At 42.0% G+C, this 22418-nt stretch overlaps 1 protein-coding gene across 2 annotated transcripts in view; it reads right to left on the reverse strand.

Moving 5' to 3' along the window:
• Positions 1-3155: 3155 nt before the first annotated feature.
• LOC137432420 (ribosomal protein S6 kinase beta-1) overlaps positions 3156-22418 on the reverse strand; it is an 81911-nt gene continuing 62648 nt past the window's right edge. Inside the window, exons 9-15 of one of the 2 annotated variants that reach the window (XR_013624293.1) lie at positions 20447-20537; positions 14811-14918; positions 7290-7352; positions 7069-7146; positions 6727-6857; positions 6396-6496; positions 3156-4647 (exon numbers count right to left, since the gene is read on the reverse strand). Coding sequence is in view for 1 of the 2 variants with exons in the window: in XM_078783185.1 (XP_078639311.1) it covers positions 4482-4647; positions 6396-6496; positions 6750-6857; positions 7069-7146; positions 7290-7352; positions 14811-14918; positions 20447-20537 (715 nt within the window). In the remaining variant the exon portion in view is untranslated. The remainder of the gene's footprint in view (positions 4648-6395; positions 6497-6726; positions 6858-7068; positions 7147-7289; positions 7353-14810; positions 14919-20446; positions 20538-22418) is intronic. The other variant, XM_078783185.1, reaches the window with a different exon arrangement.

A 22418-nucleotide genomic window follows, 5' to 3' on the forward strand; every position in this document is an offset into this window, starting at 1 on the left:
GGGGTTTAGAAGCATATAAGGAAGAAACAAACAAAATATAAATACTGTACCTTATTAGTTTAATGATATTTACGATTTATTCCTCTGTTTTTGAATGCAAATGAAAATTTGTTACGGCGATACAAAGAGTGCAAATGTCTTCCGTGTATGCATTTTAATTCAACCCAATTTTCCATTATAATGAAGACACGCTTGCCGTAATTATGAGCGTGGACATTTCCATGACTGTGGAGCGATTTGATTGTGATCACTTGAGACTGTAAAATGATGTGTGTATTTCTTTAAAATCCAGTGCAAGACCAAAATGTCAATTGTTTCAGTCTTAATCACTCAAACAAACATGCATACAGTCGTGGCCAAAAATATTGGCACCCTCGCACTTTTTTCAAATAATGCACCATTTCTTCCAGAAAATTGTTGAAAAAAAAACAAAAAACATTTGCTATCCACATATGTATTTCCTTGATTTGCAGTGGAACAAAACAAAAAAAGCTGAAAAAATTACTAAATTTTAGCTAATTCCACAAATAAATCCTAAATGACAATATTATTGGCACCTTTTAGAAGTTGTTTGAAATAATTAGATTTCAAGCAGGTGATTCTCCTTTACTTTGGACTTGAACTCACCTATGGTGAGTTGCAGGTGCCTGCAATATAAACATAGGGGAAATACCCCGAGCACTCACCTGGTATAATAAACAGTGTACTGCACCGACTAAAGGTATTTTAAACCAATTTCAATGGTTGCTAGAAGACAGGGCAGCATCTGGAATCATACGAACATAATCATGACACATTAAACAAACAAACAAAAATACCTATTTTGGGGGGCAATACCCCTTCCCCCCAACACCCCGTGTACATCCTCAGATCCCAATTTTTCTAATGCCTTGAACAAACATTGTTACATAATGGGTGATTAAGGGTGTGGTGAAGTTTCATCGAAATTGCATGTGTAGTTTCTGAGAAGAAAGCAAATACCTATTTTGGGGGGCAACCCCCCCCCCCCATAGACTCGCAATGGGGCAGATTTTATTCGTGCTGTGAACAAACTTCAGTACAGCATGGGTGGTGAAAGTAAAAATAAAATTCCTATTTTGGGGGGGTTAAACCTGGATCGACTTTGACCCCGGTAAACCCCCTTAGACCCCAATTTTTTTTAATGGCGTGAACAAACTTTACTCACAACACAACAAATATCATTTGTGCCAAATTTGGTCGCAATCCCATCAACAGTTTCAGAGAAGAAGTTTCAAGTGTTTACGGAATGATGGACAGACAACGCGCTATCGCATAAGCTCCCCTGAAATTCGTTCCAGGTGAGCTGAAAATCGCTCATTCAACCAGTTTGAATGGAAAAAAGGAGTCATTCTGCTGTTTTGTGTCACTGTGTGTACCGAGTTTTGTGTCAATGAGCATGGAGAAAAGAAAGAAAACCAGGGAATTGTCTGAGGAGGTCAGACAAGATTGTAGCCAACCATGGACAATATCAAGGCGACAAGTCCATCGCCAGAGACCTTGATGTTCCTGTGTCCACTGCACACAATATCAGGAAGTTTAAGGCCCATGGCACTGTAGCCAACCTCCCTGGATGTGGCCGCAAGAGAAAACTTGATCGAAGGTTGCAGCGAAGGATTGTTCGAATGGTGGACAAAGCACCTCGATCAACTGCCAAACAGATTCAAGCTGACCTTCAGACACAAGGCACGACAGTTTCAGCTTGCACCATCCATCACCAACTCAATGAGAGGGGGTTCTGCTAGAGCTAAAGAAAAAAGAAAAAATAAGAGAAAAGAGCTAAAAAAAGAGAGACGATCGTGAGAGCTAATCACCTGAGAAAACCAAAATCCTTCTGGGAGAATGTGCTGTGGACAGATGAGACCAAATTAGAGCTTTTTGGTGAAGCACATCATCTCTATGTTTACAGGAAACAAAAGGAAGCCTTCAAAGAAAACACTTTCCCTCCAGTCAAACATGGAGGAGGTTCAGTGATGTTTTGGGGTTGCTGTGCTGCCTCTGGCACTGGGTGCCTTGAATGTGTGCATGTCATCATGAAATCAGGAGATTACCAAGGCATTTGGAGCGCAATGTTCAACCCAGTGTCAAAAAGCTGGGTCTCCGTCGAAGATCGTGGGTCTTGCAGGACAATGACCCGAAACACACTTCAAAAAGCACCCAGGAATGTTCAATACAAAATGCTGGACTGTTCTGAAGTGGCCAGCAAGAGTCCAGATCTAAATCCCATTGAACACCTGTGGGGAGATCTGAAAACAGCAGTTGGGAGAAGGCACCCTTCAAATCTGGGAGAACTGGAGCAGATTGCACAAGAAGAATGGGTCAAACTGCCAGTAGAGACGTGTAGGAAGCTCATTCATGGCTATAATAGGAAGCGCTTGCCTGCAGTTATTATGTCCAAAGTCTGTGCTACCAAATATTCAGTCTCGGTTGTCAATAATTTTGTCAATGCCATTTCTTTTGATTTTCTGATTTAAAAGGATATATTAAGTACTGAATCAAAAACAAAGGTTCTGTAATATAAACAGTGAAATAAAAAATTGTGGAGACCAAATACTTTCGTCAATTTCAACTTATTTTTAGAGAAAATTGTGAGTTATTTGAAAAAGGTGCAAGGGTGCCAATATTTTTGGCCACAACTGTACATACATACACACGTACATATACATACATACGCACATGCATCCCCAAGCACACAACTATATACTACAAATATTAAGCAATATAAACACATTGGTTAGAAGGCATTACAAATCAATGGATGTTGATCATCAAATCAATCAACCTAATGTTGAGAGGTATGCCAACCGGCGTGGGAGGCAAGAACCTGACATTTGAGGCATTAATCCTTTGCAGGAACAAAAATGGGAAGGGAACTCTATTTCTCCGACGAATGGATAAGGTTGTTCTACCTGCCCGCCCAATGCAGATCAACACTGTCCTTCACGAGCAAGTCTTGTTCTTCATTATAAATTTAGGCTTGAACACAATTTCCGAGAAACGTAGAGAATACATCAAACGTTTTTGTTACAACACCATTCCATATTTGCCAAAAAAAAACATTTCCTTTCAAAGAGAATAACTCAACACCAAACCAAAACTTATATCAAAGTGAGCTGCACACAAGAAACACAACAGAAGAGGTTTAACTTGAAATTCAATCAATTTTGGAGGTACAGTACAAAGTGCATTTCATTCCATACCATACATGGCTTTCAGATAAAAAAAATATCTCAAAATAGCCAATGTGTAAATTAGCAAGGATCCGTCGATCCCTTAAAAGCAATCAAAATACAAAATAAAGAAAACATGATCAATATTTTTGTCCCCACAATCTTTCCAAAAGGCAAAAAAGAAACCCCGCAAACAAATCTAACCCACCCCGACCCCTCCCACCATAAATGGAAGTCAAAAGTTCATTTTTCAACACATGCTTGAAGCTCATGCATTGTTATTGATACGCCAAGCTACAGGATATTGTACTTTGAAGAAAAACTTCAACTTCACCATTTTGGTGAAAGTACGAGCGGTTTTTTTTTTCCGTTTTTTTCTTCCTTTTTTTTATTTTTTATTTTTAAACAATCTCAATCTCACCTTCTCTTCTACAAAATTAATCATCTGGCTTTAGTTATTTTTCAAAAGCATTGCTTGTGCCAGATAATCCAATATTAATTAGTCTGACCAGACACAGCCCACCATCGCCTGGTGAGGAAATTGATACAAGCGAGAAACCACTTGTAACTGAGAAACCACTTTGGCAGTGACTGAACTGGCAAGACAGCAGCAGGCTGAGCAAGAAAAACAAAAATTGGATTGTAAACTTCTTTTTTTTTTTTTACAATTTACAACATACACATGAGTAAAATGTACAATTAAGTGGCTCAGATTGATTTTGTAGTCGGAAAGGAATACAGAGAAATGAAGCAGCAAAAGTGAAAGAGATAAAGAAGGGAGAGGGGAGGATATAGATCACTGAATCCATATAATGTGTGAGAAATAAGAACTGGAAAGAGGGTTTAAAATCGAAAAAGGGACAATAAACTGAGCTCTGAAAAAATGACCAAAATGACAAAGGACAAAACAAAAGATATAAGGTTCAAGAAACCACTGTTCAAGATAAGATACAACAATGTGATACCAACGAGTTAGAATACTGAATAACAGGAGATAGTACAAGTCAAATATTCTGATATTCGAGATAAGATGACAGTGTGAAACCAGCGAGTTGGAATACTGACTGGCAGTTGACAAGAGAGGACTGATACAGAGAGCACGAGGCCACCGTTTTGAAAAGAGCAGAATTGAACGTGGGTATTGCCATGTGAAAAGTAAGCACAAATAGGTCTGGGAAAGAGACTTCAGCCAATCACAAGATTTGGCCCGGCATCCAACACAACTTCATTTAGGTGTCGTGACCTAGCCACTTAAGGTCAATGTTATTTGCTGAAAGTCGCCAAGGCAAGAGGTCAGAGGTCAAGGTGCAGACGAGCAGAACCATGTTGTATTGTGATTGGAAGGGGAGCTGAGCTTTCCAGGCTTGGTCCCACCTCCATTTGCTCCACCATTTCTCCAGTTACATCTGATAATGGTCCAAACCTCCGCCCACCATCTGGACCAATTGGCTTCAAGGGGCTGTTAAAAAATGTTATTTGCCAAATTCGGTTTAAAAATAGTTAACCGGTGACATAACATGCTATTCATTCAGCCTCGTTACTTAGCCTTCATGAGCATTCAATCGTTACCACTCAATACAACAACAAGAACAACAACAACAGGCATTTTAAGGCCATTTTCCCTGCTAGAGGGATTCCCTGTCATTTTCCCTTGCCTCGCTCTTATGCACAGATTCATCCCATCTCATCTTATCTTCAGTTATCCTCGCCTTATTCCCACCTATGGTACATTGAATTATGTGGTGAGGCATTTGTTCTGAAACTACTTGCCTGCCTCTCCATCTTGGAAGGCATATCTGAACGAATGCAAATCCGACCATCCCTTCCCTCACTTCAAATGGCACCACGGCAGACTTGGCTCGTGAAAAGGCCGAATGCCTCAATTTTGTGCGTTTCCAAATCATGCGTCCCCAACCCCTCACTCTCTGTACCCACACTTCCCAATTGCACTCAACTACTCCTGGTCTCTGTGTGTTTTGTAACTGAGAAGAAGGAGACGTTTATAGCAACCCTCGACTGATTCTGCCGTGATGTCCTTCAGATAGAGAGGCTGCAGCCTCGTTCCTCTCTTCAGACCTTTACAAAATCACAAGCTAGTCAAACACTTGGAATATGTCTTTCAATCCTGACAATTCTTATACTCTCACTCTCTCTCTCTGAAAGGACCGTTTGGCAACCCCCCACATCTACTTTCTTAACAATCCTCTTAAGGAAGTTCAGTCACTCAAACTCTTGAGTCTCACTATCAGTCACAATCTTTCTTGGGCAAACCACATTTAAAAGTTGGCCTCCAAACCAAGTCACCGACTAGACATTGTGCATCGTACAATGAACTTTCCTCGTACACCTGAACGCCTATCCACCTATAAGGCCTTCATCCGCTGCTTGATGGAGTATTTCTCTCTCTTCTGGGATGGCTCTTCTGCCTCGCATCTTGGTCATCTTGACGCCATGGAAACAAAGGCCATCAGGAAAGGCCAAGCTGAGTCTATGTGCCTATTACTTTCACGTCGCAGACAGGTCGGTAGCTTCTCTGTCTTCTACCGCCTCTTTTCTATTTTCTGCAGGACATACACGGTCCACGATCAACCCTTTCTGGTGACGCTACCCAAAATTCACGATAACTGCACATCCCCACTCATTCATTCCTCTTTTTCCCCACCTGGAACCTACTTCCACATTCTCTTAAATCTCCTTGCACCCTCCAGGTCTTCAAGACAGCTGTTCACCACCATCTCAGATCATCTCTCATCCAATACCATGATATTGTCCACCCTCTATGACTCGCTCCCCCCACCCCACACCCCTTCTACTGGTTATTTTGTCCTGTTATGTCCTGATCCATTCAGAATACTAGCTGTTCCACACAAGCGTCGACTCTCTATAGAAAAAAGAAACACGTTTTCAATGCCATAGGGATATCAGTATTATGCAGGCAATGAATAAAAAAAAAATGATTTAATGTATGAATATGCTATTTTCCCTTTTTCTCTCCCTTAATATTGGGTGAGACCTAATAGTACCAAGCTCTTGCTGCCCCACTTTTTATACAATACTCCTCCACTGCCCTCTATCACCAGCCAACTCTTACTTTCATCCCTCCACACCACAATCCTCCCAACAAAACAAAAATTCCAACCAATCTGACCCTTTTTTGACGATATAACCTGAACCCACCAAAATCCTTTTGTGCTTTGCTGAACTTACCTGAGGCTGCCGATGAGCCTGCGTGGGGAGCAAATCCTGTTCTCTACTGAAAACTGCTCCTTTAAACTCTCCAACACCGAAGGAGCTACGTATGTGAAACCCTGGAGGCAGAGATAACAGTTCATGCCATCAAAAATGCACTTTGCACACAAACCCTTGCCTGCTCTCCCCCACACTATGTCATTCCTGTTTCTGCAATCTTTTCACCCAACTTCTCTCTCGACTCATAACTCTACGTCTGCACCCCCAATGCACTCACCAAAAACTTTTTACTCTTGAAATGACACCACCAATCTTTGTCTGCACTCCTCCTACCTCCTATAAGCCTCACCCCTTTTCTTCTCCCCTTTTTACCAAGAATGCTTGGTTTGCACTTTCACTCAGTGCAGAATCATCCGGACTGTCCACTGGCGTCTGTCGTGTGAACTTCGTGTCAAATTGGCTCACATCATCAGCAGATTTCTGAAAACATGACGAAATGCAAAGCAAGTCAGCTCGATGACATAAGTACAAATCACACTCATGTAACTTATAGGTCAATGAAAGCTGAAGATACAGAAGTGAAGACACTTTTTGTCGAGGCTCATGGAGGAGCTAAACAAATCGTGCGAGACAAACTTTAAAAAACCCAGAAGAAAATCAAATCGGGTGAAGCGATGAGGCAAGGACTTACGAGGCAGGGTTTGAATGGTGGATCAATCTTTCTTGCAAGCAGATCACGCCATGATATGTGCTGAAAGAATGGATGACCCTGAGGAGAGAGATAAATAAGAAAGCAGTGAGGTTCTGACACACAAAAGCAGAACATTAAAAATTTCATATATTGAAAGCAGTCTACATATTACATAAGCAAACTTATGGTGGCTTTGCAAGCATGCAAGAGGTCAGAAGTACCTGCACTTCTTCCGCATCTGTTGTTCCTGCACCAAGCCGCATGGATAATGTTCGAGTTAGCAGCTGCAATGTACGCAGACGTCATGCATAAAGCAATTAAAATAAAAAAAATTAACGTACGAGTACAGTCGACGTCTGTCACTTTCAATTCACAAGAGATTGTACGTACAGACACGAGCAAAGCATTATGAGGTATAACAGATTATGCTGCATTAGCTTGTATCACAACTTCAACAGTGGATAAGATCATTATTTCTCCTCAAGTAATGCGCCTGGAGGGACATATTATGGCCTTCAGAAGCAGGTCACATGTGCATGTAAAGAAGGGGGAAAAAAACAAAATAAAAAAAATCACCACCCTCCATCAGGACCTTATTTTTTAGCTCCATCACCAAAGGTGGACGGAGGTTATGTTTTCACCCCTGTTTGTTTGTCTGTGAGCAGGATATCTCAAAAAGTTCGATGTATTCAGATGAAATTTGGTGGACAGGTTGGGTGTGTGACAAGGACTAATTGATTCGAATTTGGTGAAGATCCGGATACGAGAATTTGTATTAATTTGCAAGTGATTCTTCACCATTGAGAGATGGAGAAAAAATCTAAAAAAATAGTTGCCTAAAGTTACTGCTCTTCAACTGTTGGGAGCCTATCGAGCTGTTGTTGAAGATGGGATTGAAGAAAGTGTTGTTTTTTTTTGGTCGTAGTAAATGCACCTCTCTTACCTATTCAAACTTTTTGAATTGCCTGCAGGTATTTGGGCATTTGGAATTTGGCCTGGCACAACATTGCCTACTATTTTTGGAAGGCAGTCTTCTTTTATAAGCCTTAATCCCAACAGTTAGGGTCAGCCACTCGGATACACCTTCTCTATTCTCTGTCTTCTGTATCTTCTCTCAATCCTTTGTTCTTCCAATCCCTTTCCACTACATCCCTCTATCATAATATATGTCTTCCTTTTGATATTTTCCCTCCAATTGGCTCATTCCATACTTCCTTATAATTGGATACTCGTCCTTTATTCTCATCACATGCACAAACGACCACAACCTAGCCTTTCTACTCTCTTCTGCAATACATGCAGCTCCAGCTCTCGTATGCATCTCCTCATTCCTCAACCACCCTCGAAGAATCCACCGAACTATTGTCATCGCTGTCCTCTCCATATACTCCTCTTCCCTTTTTAAAAAAACCCACGTTTCTGCACCATCCATTATAACTGCCTCAGTTTTGAAGGAACATTAGTGGTTGTGAGAAAACCAACTCGTGGAATCATGATTACTGGACTCTTAAAAATTGGAAGATCAACTGCATCAGATGACGACACAAGAAAACCTGGTTGCCCTTCTGCATAACCCCTATTGTACTCGGTTCCTTCAGTTCTTCGACAAGTATATTGACTATTTCGAGTCTAGTGCAGGGTGATATGCAGGTGTTTTACTTCTGAAAATGTAAGGCGCAGACGATACCTGTCTGTGTACTATGATGAAATGATTAGACTCGCAGACGATCACCCAGATGTCCACTCCCACCACTGTCTTGTACATTTTTACCTTCAATTTTCTCGCTATCCTTCTATCACAGACGACACCAACCACTAACGTCCGTCCACCTTATACATGCTGCCTTCACTCGGTCTGGGACTTCTGCATCACAATCTCCCTCTTCCTTTAGTGACTTTGTATTTTAATTTTTCCACTTGCTTTAAGCTTTATACCTCTTCTATATCCAATCTTGACTCTCTTTGCTCCAGTCTTACTACAACACCATGACCTCTGTCTTTCTATGAATTTTTTTTTTAACAGGTTCCATAAGCTCGTAGTGAAGCTGCCACACACACATGGACATACAGATGAACATACACGACACAATACACGACTGTTCGATGAGGCAAATACAGCCAATGAGCTTGGGGTAAGTGTCATTTCCTGGGGTACTCTGGGTACCAGGGATGTCACAGCAATAGCGCCACTTTTATCACCACACTCAGCATGGATTTTCCTCAGAAGGAATTCCATCCTCCCCATGGACGCCAACCTATGGGGTTTGACCATGCTCTTATCCTTTTAAATGCTGAATTTCAAGCAAGGCAGCAGCAAGCACCCTTTTTAATATTTTGGTTTGACTCAGCCAGGGTTTGAACTGCCGACATCCCAGACACGGAGCGAACGTGCTCTCCTAGCTCTTTGCATTTCAACAATCTTCTCTGTAGCCCTTCCTTTGACTCTGCTGTTATGACTAAGTCGCCCACGAACAGAAGATCCCATATTTCTCTTATATCTGATGTTGCCACTCAGCACATCTATCACCATCACAAAAAGGAAGGCACTTATTGCAGAACCCTGGTATTGACCACTCTCCACTCTATAAGGTTGTGAGTCCCCATTCACTGACCTCACCATAGCACCAGCTCCCTCCTTATACATTTCCATCACAATTCCAACAAACTTCTCTAATACACCCTTTGTTCTCAAATTAACTTTTGACCGTGCCCGCGGTACCCGCCCTATGGGTGGGGCTTCAATTGGGAAGCCCAAATGAAAAGGCAAAATATCAGAAATTGGAGGCTTTTTTTATTTTAAACGATTTATATAAACATTCGTTGAATCATATCACACGCAAATCATCAAAATCTAAACAGTACATGGCGCCCATTTTGAAAAAAGATTGAATTCTGCAAAACGGAAGTGGTCGCTACATGTCTTTCTCAGTCGCACGTTTATGTGTGAAGAGTGCACGCCGAAACTAACACGGAAGCGGCTGCTACACCTGTTTCTCAGTCGCTTTGCACACGCTGCCATGTTACTTCGGAGCCACACGTTTATATAGGAAGAGTTCGTCAGGAGTCAATCTACTCTCTCCTGGTACGAAGAACAAACAGTATTTGTAGAATTTCAACAAAAGCCACATCACTGTTCATATCAGTAAATATTATTCCATCTTGTTTGGAAAAACTGGAAAAAAAATTGGAAAAACAATATAGCCTATTTTACTCCCAGGGGTCCCAGGTATACACACCCAAAATATCGTTGCGATCGGTTGAGCCGTTTTTGCGGTACCTTCGAATGGACGGACGGATGGACATTTGTTGAATTATAGTAAGATGCACGACTTCTCCACTGAAACCATTTCATATGCCTTCTCTGGATCTATGAATGTGCCGTAGAGAGTGAATGTGCTATCTGTAACATCCACGACCCATTGAGAGCAGATGAGAGAAAACGTGTCTTCAAAAAAAGGCAGCAAATAAAAAATTAAATCCCCATTATGGAAGTCAAAAATATAAATTTAAGTTTAGCCAGAAGTTAAAATTCAACATTTGCGTTTAGACACACCTACACGCTTTGTTTATGTATTTCATGCTTGCGTGGTTATACGTATACAAACACATACAATTACAAGGTAAAATGTACGATTGAAAACATTGAACAACTGAGTATGAGGATGTTACAAGGTAAAATGTGGCTAAAGTAGATAATCATATGGTTGGTTGTAATGCAATGGAGGCTATGCTGTGTTAAAATTCATTGTCTTGAGCACCGTATATCGGGTGCAGCCGGTGAGGTGGGGTTAAGCCAGCCAGCTCTCCCGCATGGACGTGTGAAGTTACCTCATGGTCACAACAACCTTTGTCCTGGATTGAGAAATGCAAACATCTCGCAGGGGACATTGTTTTATAATTAATAAGAACTGTTTGTGTGTTTCCATTTTGAATGTTAAATGATAATGTTGATTTAAGTGGAGCAGGGAAAATTATATTAATTGTATTGTGGTAAAAATGATTTTAAAAATGAATGTATGTATTTTTCATATAAGATCAAGAAGATGCCCTGGGTGCCAAAGAGACAGCATTCCTCTGTCTTGTACGTGGTAAACCTTTGATCTAATTCGACATAATCCAAAACATTGTACTCAATCGTATCTGCCTTTGGCCTTGAATGATGTAAACAACCGAGTGCTTGGGTGTATAAAAATGAGATCAACTGGAGTGTCCAGTTGAGAGAATCCCGCAGTAAGTAATTGGCAAATATTAATTGGCAAAATGTAACTATATATGCAAGATCCTCTCTCTGTGCTTGCATGAAAAAAGTTTGTACTCTAACATCTTCAAAAGCAGGCATGAACAAGCGTTATGCCTAGGTCCCCCATCGGTGAAATGATGAGTTGACAAAGTGGAAGACGCAAGGCGGTCATCTTGGATTTTGACGTGGTGACCCAATTTTCAATAGCGTTCTCCCTTATGCGTAGATACACCCACACACCAGATTAGAAGTTGGTACTTCGCTTATTTTTCAAGATATTCCGCTCACAAGATAGACATATATATGGTGGCGGCCATCTTGGATTTTGACGTGGCGACCCAATTTTCAATAGCGTTCTTCCTTTTGCCTAGATACACCCACACACCAGATTAGAAGTTGGTACTTCGCTTATTTTTCAAGATATTCCGCTCACAAGGTTCAGACATACATGGCGTCAGACATACATGGTGGTGGCCATCTTGGATTTTGACGTGGGTTGCACCCACACACCAAATTCGAATGCGGTCCTACGCTTACGCACGCACGCACGTACGCACGCACGCACGGGAAAACCATAGTCCCCCTTTCGCTCTGCGGTGTGACGGGGGACAATAAAAAAAAAATTGAACTATTACGCTTGGAAACTGAATGGTGAAGACTAATTTTTTTTAGCTCACCTGGAACGAAGTTCAGGGGAGATTATGTGTTGGCATGTCGTCCGTCAGTCCACACTTGAAACTTCTTCTCCAAAACCGCTGATGGGATTGCGACCAAATTTGGCACAAATGAAATTTGTTGCGACGAAGGTTTGTTCACAGCATTAAAAAAAAAGAAAAAAAAAGGAGAAAATGATAATAATAATAATAATAACTAGCCGAAACCCGTGGAACATCCACGGAAGGGAGGATGTGGTGTATGGATAGAGTGTACCATTATGGATGGCATAGGGGATTTGCTTGTCCGAGTAAGAGTTAGGAAGAAAGATGAGAATGAAGAGTGCAGATATGAACAACGATCGCCGACACCGGCACAAATGCATGCTCTGGATTGTCCACTCAGTGGACGGCTTGCTGTCGCCTTCGACTGTCCAATCAGATGAGACAGCTGGCTTAACGTCCTCTGATGCGACGTCACACCTGCGAGGTATAAGGAGGCGGGAACCGAATCCAAAACAGAAGCTAAAGTAAAGACCATCGGAGATCTCCTGCGGCAACGTTTCTAACCGATGTGGTAAAGTACAGTACGTACAGTAAAGGACATTCTCATTGATCCGTTGATTAACTATAACTGACCTGCGCCGCCCTGCTGTAACTTGACATGTTAGCAGGTACTCTGACCTTTTTCACAACTTCAAATGGTGTTTCATAAAATCCTGCTGTGACTCGACATGCGCCGCACCATAATCATTGGCTCATAAAACCCTGCACCGCTACAGATTATACTACCACCGGAAGCCGGCACTTGGTTGTCCACAGAGGGAGGGAAGAAACACACCATGTGGAATGAAAAACAAAATGCTTTAAAATATTCAAGAAAGAAACATTTTTTTTCATTTAATATTCCGTAAGTATTTATTGTACGACTAACGATTGTCAAAATAAGAACCTGCTTTGGGCAATCGCACACTATACCGTCGAGGCCGCTTTTACAGAATAAGAAGGAAATAATTAAATTAATGCTTTCCTATTTACATCGTTGAGTCAATACGTCAAAAAATCATTTTTTAAACATGTAATCACTGGTTGTAGGGAATGCAGATTTGACGATCAGCTGATTTATGTGTGTGTGTGGGTGTGTATTTTAGACTTGGACAATATAAGAAGGAAAATTGCTTTGCAATACATGCCCATTTGCAAGTTTCAGATCAATATCAGTAAGCACGGCCCATTATTTAATGACACCACTCGACTGTCCAATCAGCGGACGGCTCGCATCGCCTTCGCCCAGCAGACGCCAATACGATGGCGTCGTATCGGCCGTTAATCGGATGCTTTTGGGCCCCAAAGTCGACTAATTCAGATTTTTCGAGTCTGTCTGTACGTGATAAACAAAGAGCGCGGTTCGTAGATCGTAAATCCATTAGTGCCGTGGGCATCGGGTCACTGGGTGCGGCGTAAAAGGGATAACAAAGTCGAGTCCTTACGGTATTATTATATAGATAACTAGAACGGGCACTCGGTAGAGCGCATACCTTCGCCGCAGCTACTTTTGTTGCCAAAATAAAAGACTACAAGATCTGTGTAGCAAAGCATTTTGGCATTAGTTGCATGCCAATTGGATAAAAATTGACCGCGCTATGGTAAAAATACGATTTTGACCTTTTCGTGACCTTGACCTTGACCTTTGACCCGATTGCTCCCAAAATCTAATCAAATGTGTCCCGTATAATAACCAATCATCCCACCAAATTTCATGCAATTCGGTTGAATACTTTTTGAGTTATGCGAATAACATACACACACACACACACACACAGACATACAAATAAATACACAGCGATCAAAACATAACCTTCCGCTTTTGCGAAGGTAATAAGGCCGTGAGGGGTCTCCTTTGGGGGGGGGGGGGGGGGGTGGGGGTGGGGGGGAAATTCCCCAAAATAGATATTTGCTCTTTTCTCTGAAACTACATTCACAATTTCAATGAAACTTCACCGCAACCTTCATCACACATAATGTCCCAATGTTTGTTCAAGGCATTAGAAAAATTGGGGTCTGAGGAGGTATACCGGATGGGAGGGGGGTGGGGGGTAGGGATAGGGGTTGTCCCGCAAAATAGGTATTTTGTTTGTTTGTTTGTTTAATGTCTTATGATTATATTAGTATGATTCGACATGCTGCCCTGTCTTCTAAAAACCATTCAAATTGGTTTAAAATACCTTTAGTTAGTGTAATATACTGTTTATTCCACCAGGTGAGCACCAGGGGTATTGCCCCTATGTTTTAATCATTCAACTCTAATACTACAAACCTAATGGAAGATAGAGTTGAATGATTCCACAGCAGTGATTGATTCAACAGTGATGATTCTACAGTGAAGAGGAACAGGTTGAGATGGTTTGGTCATGTGTTGAGGAAGGATGAAAGTGACTGGTTGAGAAGAGTGATGGAAATGAATGTAGAAGGAAGTAGAGGACGGGGAAGACCGAGAAAGACTTGGCTAAAGATGGTGGAAGAAGAAATGTGGGCAAGGGGGTTAACAAGGAGAGATGCAGAAAATAGGGCAAAATGGAGAAGATTGTCATGGGGACCGCAAGGCCTTAAAAGGACCAAGGCCCCCGCTCTAGCAGGGAAAATGGCCTTAAAATGCATGTTGTTGTGTTGTTGATTCCACAGCATAATCCAACATCCATTGCATTGTGTCTAACATAAAGGCCAGCCTTAGTTTCTTCAATCCTAATCATCGATATTTTAAGTTGATCTAACTAGCAGCATATTAGGGGAACATAATAGCAAAGCCACACACATGCCACAGAAACCCAGTTTAATAGAATGATCCAAACCTTCTTGAGGATTTCTCTCGCCTCAATGGAGAGATATGGTGGCAGGCTCAGCTTGCAACGAAGAATTTTATCGATAGTTTTCTTCCGGTTATCTGCTGCAAAAGGAGGCTGCAACAATGGTAGGGTGAAATGAAGACGATACTGAAGGTTCAGAACACATTTACACTATTTAAGCCCGATTTATTATCCACGGCTCAAATATGATGTAAATTAGGCATAAATGCACCTTGCTCTCGGCTATCTAGCGAGGGCAATTTCGTTCCGATCAGACAAACCTTATTTGAGTTATAGAAAAAAAATGTAAAATTTTCTATAATTAGCTGGTGACTTTAAAATTAGGTTAAGGTAAAAACCATTTATGTCAACCTCATATGCTTTTCATTCCCATTATTGATGTGAAATTTCATTCCGAAAGTTCCAGCCCGCTCCGAGATACAGCTCGGACATTGAAACGTAAATGCTGGTTTAGTACTCCTCGGGGTCTCGAAACTCTGAGGTATCATTAAAATTGGGGGCACTATAAGTCTCCCCCAATCCTATATGAGGATTCTTAACTAAAAGCATTTCCCCCTTGGATCACACACGACATCAATTTTTAGGCGTTTATGTTCCAGCCTATTTTGAAGAGAGGCCAATATTTTAGCATTTGTTACAACAAATGCACATTTCACTTGATCCTAACTCAAACTGCATTTTAACTGCAATCCCTGGTTTAAACCGATGACAAACTGGGCCAAAGATATTCAACAAAGAAAGCCAACTCAAGAGAAGGATCAAGAGAAGGATCAAGAGAAGATCCAAGAGAAGATCCTCCAGTAAACTATGAAGCATCCATTAAAATGAATGCAATTTCTTTTCTCCATTTGAAGGGCCATGACACGAGTGGATTGGTAGATCTAGTGGGTGCAACACAATGGTAACGCCTCGTTGCATCCCCTCACCGGTGAAGGTTCAATTTCCATGGCTGCTCATTGCTAAATGTTCTACCCCCTAGAACGGAGTGGCAACCTGTCCAGGATTGATTTATTAGCCACAAAAACGTTCATGACTGGTCATGGGCACACCCCCTTCAACACCCAACTACCCACCCCCTCCAATATTCTGCCAATAATATTTGCCCCAAAAACCAAAGTAGCATGTCAATCTTCCAAAAATAAACCATCTGCCTGAACAAGGTTTTCTGCTAAATTTGAAGAGATAAATGGAAATGAGTTGTGGGGTTGTATGAATGCAGCTTTGGAGGCATAAATAACTAGATGGTATTCATAGAATACTTACCCTGCGCAGTCAACTTGGTGTGAGCCAACTCTTGTTTTTGAAGGTTTTTTTTTTTTTTGATCCAATATGGCTGCCAGACCACGTGAGCGATGACATCATAAATTTATATTCTCTAAATAATTGTTGCATAGATCATGCTCAATAAATTTCAAACTGATCAGACCAAGCGTTGTCCCTGTCAAATTATGACGTCATAATTATGGCACCAATGACGTCATCATTAACAACACCTATTCCCCATATGGAGTTATTTACAATGAGCCACGTTTCAATTTTTTCCATAGAGCAGTTTTGGAGATAGAGGTGCAACGTTTTTCGGTTTTTCCAAGATGGCACCTGTAACACGACCTATGACGTCATGATTATCATTAAAATATTCCAAAGGAGGAGGTGCTCCTATGGTGAAAATTTCGTGTCCATCAGACCAACAGTTGCTGAAATTTTTTAAAATAACGATCGATGGATAAGTGTTGTATTTGTCGAATTATGATGTCATAACGAAGGCACTGATGACATCATCATTAACATATCTTATTCCCCGTGGGGAGTCGGTGGCAATGAGGCAGGTCTCAGATTTTTTTCCATGGAGTGGTTTCAGACATAAACAGTCACGTGAAAAAGTAAGTACACCCCATGTAAAGTTTTGACTTTTTCAACATATTTCAACATACAGCTATTTCATCTTCATTTCAACAATATTGATAGATAAAGGTGATATAATACAACAAATATCATGAGACATTTACATTTTGTAGTCCATTGTATAATTTAAATAAACATAAATGCAAATTTTGCATGTGGAAAAAGTAAGTACACCCCTACATTTATCACTACTTCAAATACCTAAAATTAGAATCAGGTGCACCAGCTCAGGTGCAAATGATTAGAACATCGTTGGAGAGGATCTTGGAGGAACGTGTCTTATTTAAACATCAGACATTTAGTTTGGTTTGCTATTTGTTGTTGAAGTGTGCGGCGTCACCATGCCTAGATCAAAAGAGCTCTCTGAGGCCTTCAGAAAGGTTATAGATGCCTACGAGTCTGGGCAGGGAATTTAAAAGATCTCCAAACAATTTGAAATCAATCATTCGACTGTCCGGAAGATCATCTACAAGTGGAGAAGATTCCAAACAACTGCCAACTTTTTCAGGCCATGCCGTCCCAGCAAGTTCAGCCAGAGAGCAGACCGCAAGATGCTGAAAGAAGTCTCTAAGAACCCCAGAATGTCATCAAGGGACCTACAGGTAACTCTTGACACTGTTGATGTCAAAGTGCACGAGTCCACCATTAGAAAGAGGCTGCACAAATTTGATCTACATGGAAGCTGTGCCAGGAGGAAACCTTTGCTGTCCAGAAAGAACATCAGGGCAAGACTAAAATTTGACAATGAACACCTAGGCAAAGACCAGCACTTCTGGAACAATGTGCTCTGGACAGATGAGTCAAAGGTAGAGCTATTTGGCCACAGTACCAGAAGACATGTTTGGCCAAAACCAAAGACAGCATTTGACCACAAGAACCTGATACCAACTGTAAAGCATGGTGGTGGAAATATTGTTATGGTTTTTAGAACCTTCACTTTGTAAATTTTAGTAAATGTTCCCTCATAAATGATCCCCTGTAAATATCCCCATTATTTGGCTTTATTAAAGATCGCACCCTAGTTAGTCCATGTACAACACGTAGAGCACCATAGGACCTCTCTGTAGTTATTTCATTATTATGTGTTTCAGTTAAGGATCTGTTCCCAATAGTTGAATCTGCGTTGCATTAATCAAATAAGATAGGCCCCTTCAATTTCCCCAATCATCTCTCCCACTCTTCAAAGTGCAGAGAGAGCGGTAGGGCAGCGTTCGCTGCTCCTTGTCTTGATTCGATTGCTTGCCCCAAGCCGCCATTGAACATGCTGTCTCAAGCCGAGGAAAAAGGGGGCGGGACGCAAGAACAAGGTGTGGTACGTCAACTCACCATCAGAGGTGGAGCCAGCGAGCCCTTGCCATCCACCAGGGCCAAGGTGAGCCGACCGGTAGGCGTGTCATCAGAGCCGGCGGCTTGATACACCAACGGACAATAAAAGCGGCTGCGAGGGACTGCTTCAAGAGATGAGTGAGAGGGATGAGTGCGTCGACAGATGAGTGAGAGAGAGATGAGTGCGAAGGATCGTGAGGCAGAAGAGTGGGTCCGCTGACATTACGCGATATATTCACATTGTCAGCCCGCGTGAAAATATACGTGCAGCTGCCGCCGGGTTTCGCCTCAAGCCCGGAGCGTGGACTGGAGCCAACCTCGACGCTGTGCATTTGCCTGGACCTTCCTGCCCTGCCTGTACCTTCTCCTCCTTCCAGCCATTCCTTCCTGCCATTCCCTATTCGTGTGAGTCTGTTTGTTTGTCCGGGGTTGTAAGTAAGACTGTATAGTTAAGCTTGCCCTGTGTCCTTTTGCTCTTCTTCTTCTGTATATTACTTTCGTTTCCTCTTCTTTGGGTTTTCGGTATATAATTCATAAACCCACTCTTTGTTCTTCTTATTTTCTGGGTTTTCTCTTATTCGATCGTTTGCGGCCTTTCTTTCGATTGAGTACATGTGGCACGATTCGGCCAACGCTATAATCGGGTTTAGTCTCTTGTTAACGGCCCGAGTCGCAGCTCGTTTCGCTCGGCGCATCCAATCACGCTGCGGCCCAGGTGGGAGTATCTCCTCGCTTACGGCCGGTGGTGGTAATTAGGTAGTAAGACGGGTTGGGCTTACAACCCTACTCACCACCGACTGGAAGTGACGTCATACTTTCAGGACTGGCGGAGACGGCCAGCTTAACAGGACAAGGGGATTAACCCCCCCTTGCTAACGGGAGTGCCGTCCCCCGGATCCGTAACAATATTATGGTTTGTGGCAGCTTTGCTGCATCAGGGCCTGGGCAGCTCACCATCATAGAATCCACGATGAATTCTTCATTGTACCAGAGGGTGCTCAAGGATAATGTGAGGCCATCTGTCGGAAAGTTGAAGCATAACCGAAGGTGGACCTTGCAACATGACAATGACCCTAAACATACCAGTAAATCCACCAAGGAATGGCTGAAAAGAAAGAAATGGAGGGTTCTGGAATGGCCAAGTCAAAGCCCGGATCTAAATCCCATCGAGATTTTGTGGGGGGATTTGAAACGAGCTGTGCATGCAAGAAACCCCTCAAACAACGCACAGCTGAAAGAATTCTGCATGGAGGAGTGAGCAAAAATTTCTCCCAGTCGATGTCTGACAGAGACCAGTAGACATTTGTAAGAAACGCCTACTTGAGGTTGTTTCTGCCAAAGGGGGCAATACCACCTATTAGAGCCAAGGGTGTACTTACTTTTTCCACATGCGAAATTTGCATTTATGTTTATTTAAATTATACAATTGACTACAAAATGTAAATGTTTCATGATATTTGTTTTATTATATCACCGTTATCTATCAATATTGTTGAAATGAAGATCAAATAGCTGTATGTTGAAATATGTTGAAAAAGTCAAAACTTTACATGGGGTGTACTTACTTTTTCACGTGACTGTAGAGGTGCGAAGTTTTTCCAAGATGGCGCCTGTACCACGTGACCTATGACGTCATAATAATCATTGAAATATTCCACAGGAGGCCCTCCTATGGTGAAAATTTCATGTCAATCGGACCAAGAATTGCAGAGAAAAAAAAAATTCATACTGATCGAATCAAACGTTGTACTTGTAATCAAACGTTATGACGTCATAATTAAAGTACCGATGACATCATCATTAACATATCTTATTCCCCAAGCGGAGTACTTGACAATGAGCCATATTTCAGTTTTTTTCCATGGAGCGGTTTCGGAGATATAGAGGTGCAACCTTTTTTCGATTTTTCCAAGATGGCGCCTGTACCACGTGACCTACGTCATAATATTCACTAAGATATTCTACAGGAGGAGGCCCTCCTATGGTGAAAATTTCATGTCAATCGGACCAACGGTTGCCGAGAAAATGAATTTTTAAAATGCTGACACGGCACACAGTTTACTTTCCTGAAATGCAGACACGTACGTACGTACGTAACAATGCTTAACCCTGCTTTTCGCTTCGTGAGCACAGGGTCATTAAATGTAATAAAGTCCACATGTGGAAGGGACTAAAAATGACCTAACTTAACCACAGTTGCTATAGAAACCTCAAAGAAGATTATTTTTTAAAGAACACTGGAAGAATTTGGCTAAAATATGGTCTTTACAAGTGTCAGACACTAGAAAACAAAAGTTTACAGAACTTTATAAGTTTTTTATTTTTGTCTTTCAGAACCTTCGTTAAAAATCCAAAAGAGTAGATTTCAGCCTCATTTAAAGTTTACTTACTGCACCAGTCAGCATGTCATACATCAGTGCGCCCAGACTCCACCAGTCCACTGCGCGGTTGTGACCGCTTCGGGTCAAAATTTCTGGAGCCCTTTAGTGAGAAGAAAAACAACAAGAAAAAAAAGAAGAGAAACAAGGATATAGATTAGCCAAAGGCTTCTTTTATGAGGCCTACATTTTTTAGTTTCTTGGCCAGTATTGTCATACTAACTTAGCGATTCAATTTAATACGTCACCCTTTAACAGATTTTCCAACACAATCCCTTTCTTCACCCTTCTGAGAAACCAAAAATTAATTGATTCATTCATTTCATTCAATGTTAACATTTGATTAAGCGAGGAAAGTATGCATCAAAGATTTGTTTGAGGTTGTCTTCTTTTCCCAAAGGAATCCAAGCCATTCATGCTCAATGTGTCTGCTGGTTGCAGAATTACTGGGGTGTTGCTATGCGGATGATAGAACACCCCATTGGCAAATAACACACTCAGTGATTTGCCATTAGTATTCCAGCAAGTTTGCGATTAGCGGATTAAATTACAGACTTGGCATTTAATATGGAATATTTTTTTTTCTTGAGTTGGGTTTACTTTCTTAACTCAGTATATCAATCTGGTGAGTTTCTTTTACACTTTGGTGATTTATTTGTTAAAAGAACCATGTCACTGATTGTCTGTGGCAGCAAGAAGTCAACAACAGGATTATATCACAAGTGGCGTGGCAAAATGTATGGACAGGTGCATTTGATGATTGGCTTCACAGTCGGGTATACAAGGGTTGTTGCGTTCTGAATTAGTGGAAAACAACTGCTGCACGTCTCCAAAAGTTATTGCCGCTTCCTCTGGAGATGGTCCGTCAACTCGACTATGCTGTTTGTCATTGAGTGGTGGCTTTACGAAATTACGGCATGAAACAGCGTGCTATTGCTCGGCAGTATGGCATCACTCAAGGTCAGGTGTCAAAGATCCTGAAACGAAATGCTCAGAGGGGTGTCCCTACTCCAATACCGAGGCCAGGACGTCCCCGCAGAACCACAAGGAGGGATGATCGCCAGCTGCACCGGTTAGTCCGCAATGGCCGTACCAATTCAGCAAATCGGCTTAGGGCTGAGTGGCAGCAACTGACAAATGTGCCTCTATCCAGAAGGCTAGTCAACCAACGACTGGTTCAAGCAGGCTATCGTGCCAGGCGTCCCCTGAGAAAGCCACGCCTGACCAGACAACACCGCCAGCACCGATTGCAGTGGGCCAGAGAGCACCGTCAATGGCAGCCAGGACACTGGAATCACGTGATCTTCAGTGATGAGTCTTGATTTCTGGTCTATCGTCAAGATGGTCACGTCCGAGTGCGCAGACAAGTGCATGAAGCCTACAACAAAGATTGTATAGTGCCAAGAGCAAGCTGGAGGTGGTGGGGTGACCGTTTGGGCTGCTTTTCATGCAGGGGGCAAAACTGACCTGGTTGTTCTGAATGGAAACCTCAACCAGTTCAAGTACAGGGCCATTCTGGAAGAAACATTGCTTCCAATTGCTCGTGCAGCCTTTCGAGGAAACTTTGTCTTCCAAGATGACAATGCACGGCCTCATCGTGCTCGCATGATCCAACACTTTCTTGCTGACCGTGGTGTCGAGCATATGGAGTGGCCTGCCATGTCCCCGGATATGAATCCGATAGAGAACTTGTGGGCAGAATTAACACGTCAAATCGACCACTTGGACCAGCAGCCAACCTCTGTGTGTGAATTGCAGCAGGCTATTGTCACTGCATGGCAAGTGATTCCTGTCCAAACCTTGGCAAATCTCGTGAACAGCATGCCTCAACGTGTACGTGCTCTCCTGAATGCTCGTGGGGGTTACACGAAGTACTGAACTGTAATTTTACTGTCCGTAATCCCAGTCGTAATTTAACTTTTGTTTTTGTTAAAAAAATTTTTGGCTAATGTGCAAAATAAAGAGATACTTCTGGAAAACGTAC

Source organism: Myxine glutinosa, chromosome 8, assembly GCF_964187855.1.
Source record: "Myxine glutinosa chromosome 8, kmMyxGlut1.1, whole genome shotgun sequence".
NCBI classification, from domain to species: domain Eukaryota; kingdom Metazoa; phylum Chordata; class Myxini; order Myxiniformes; family Myxinidae; genus Myxine; species Myxine glutinosa.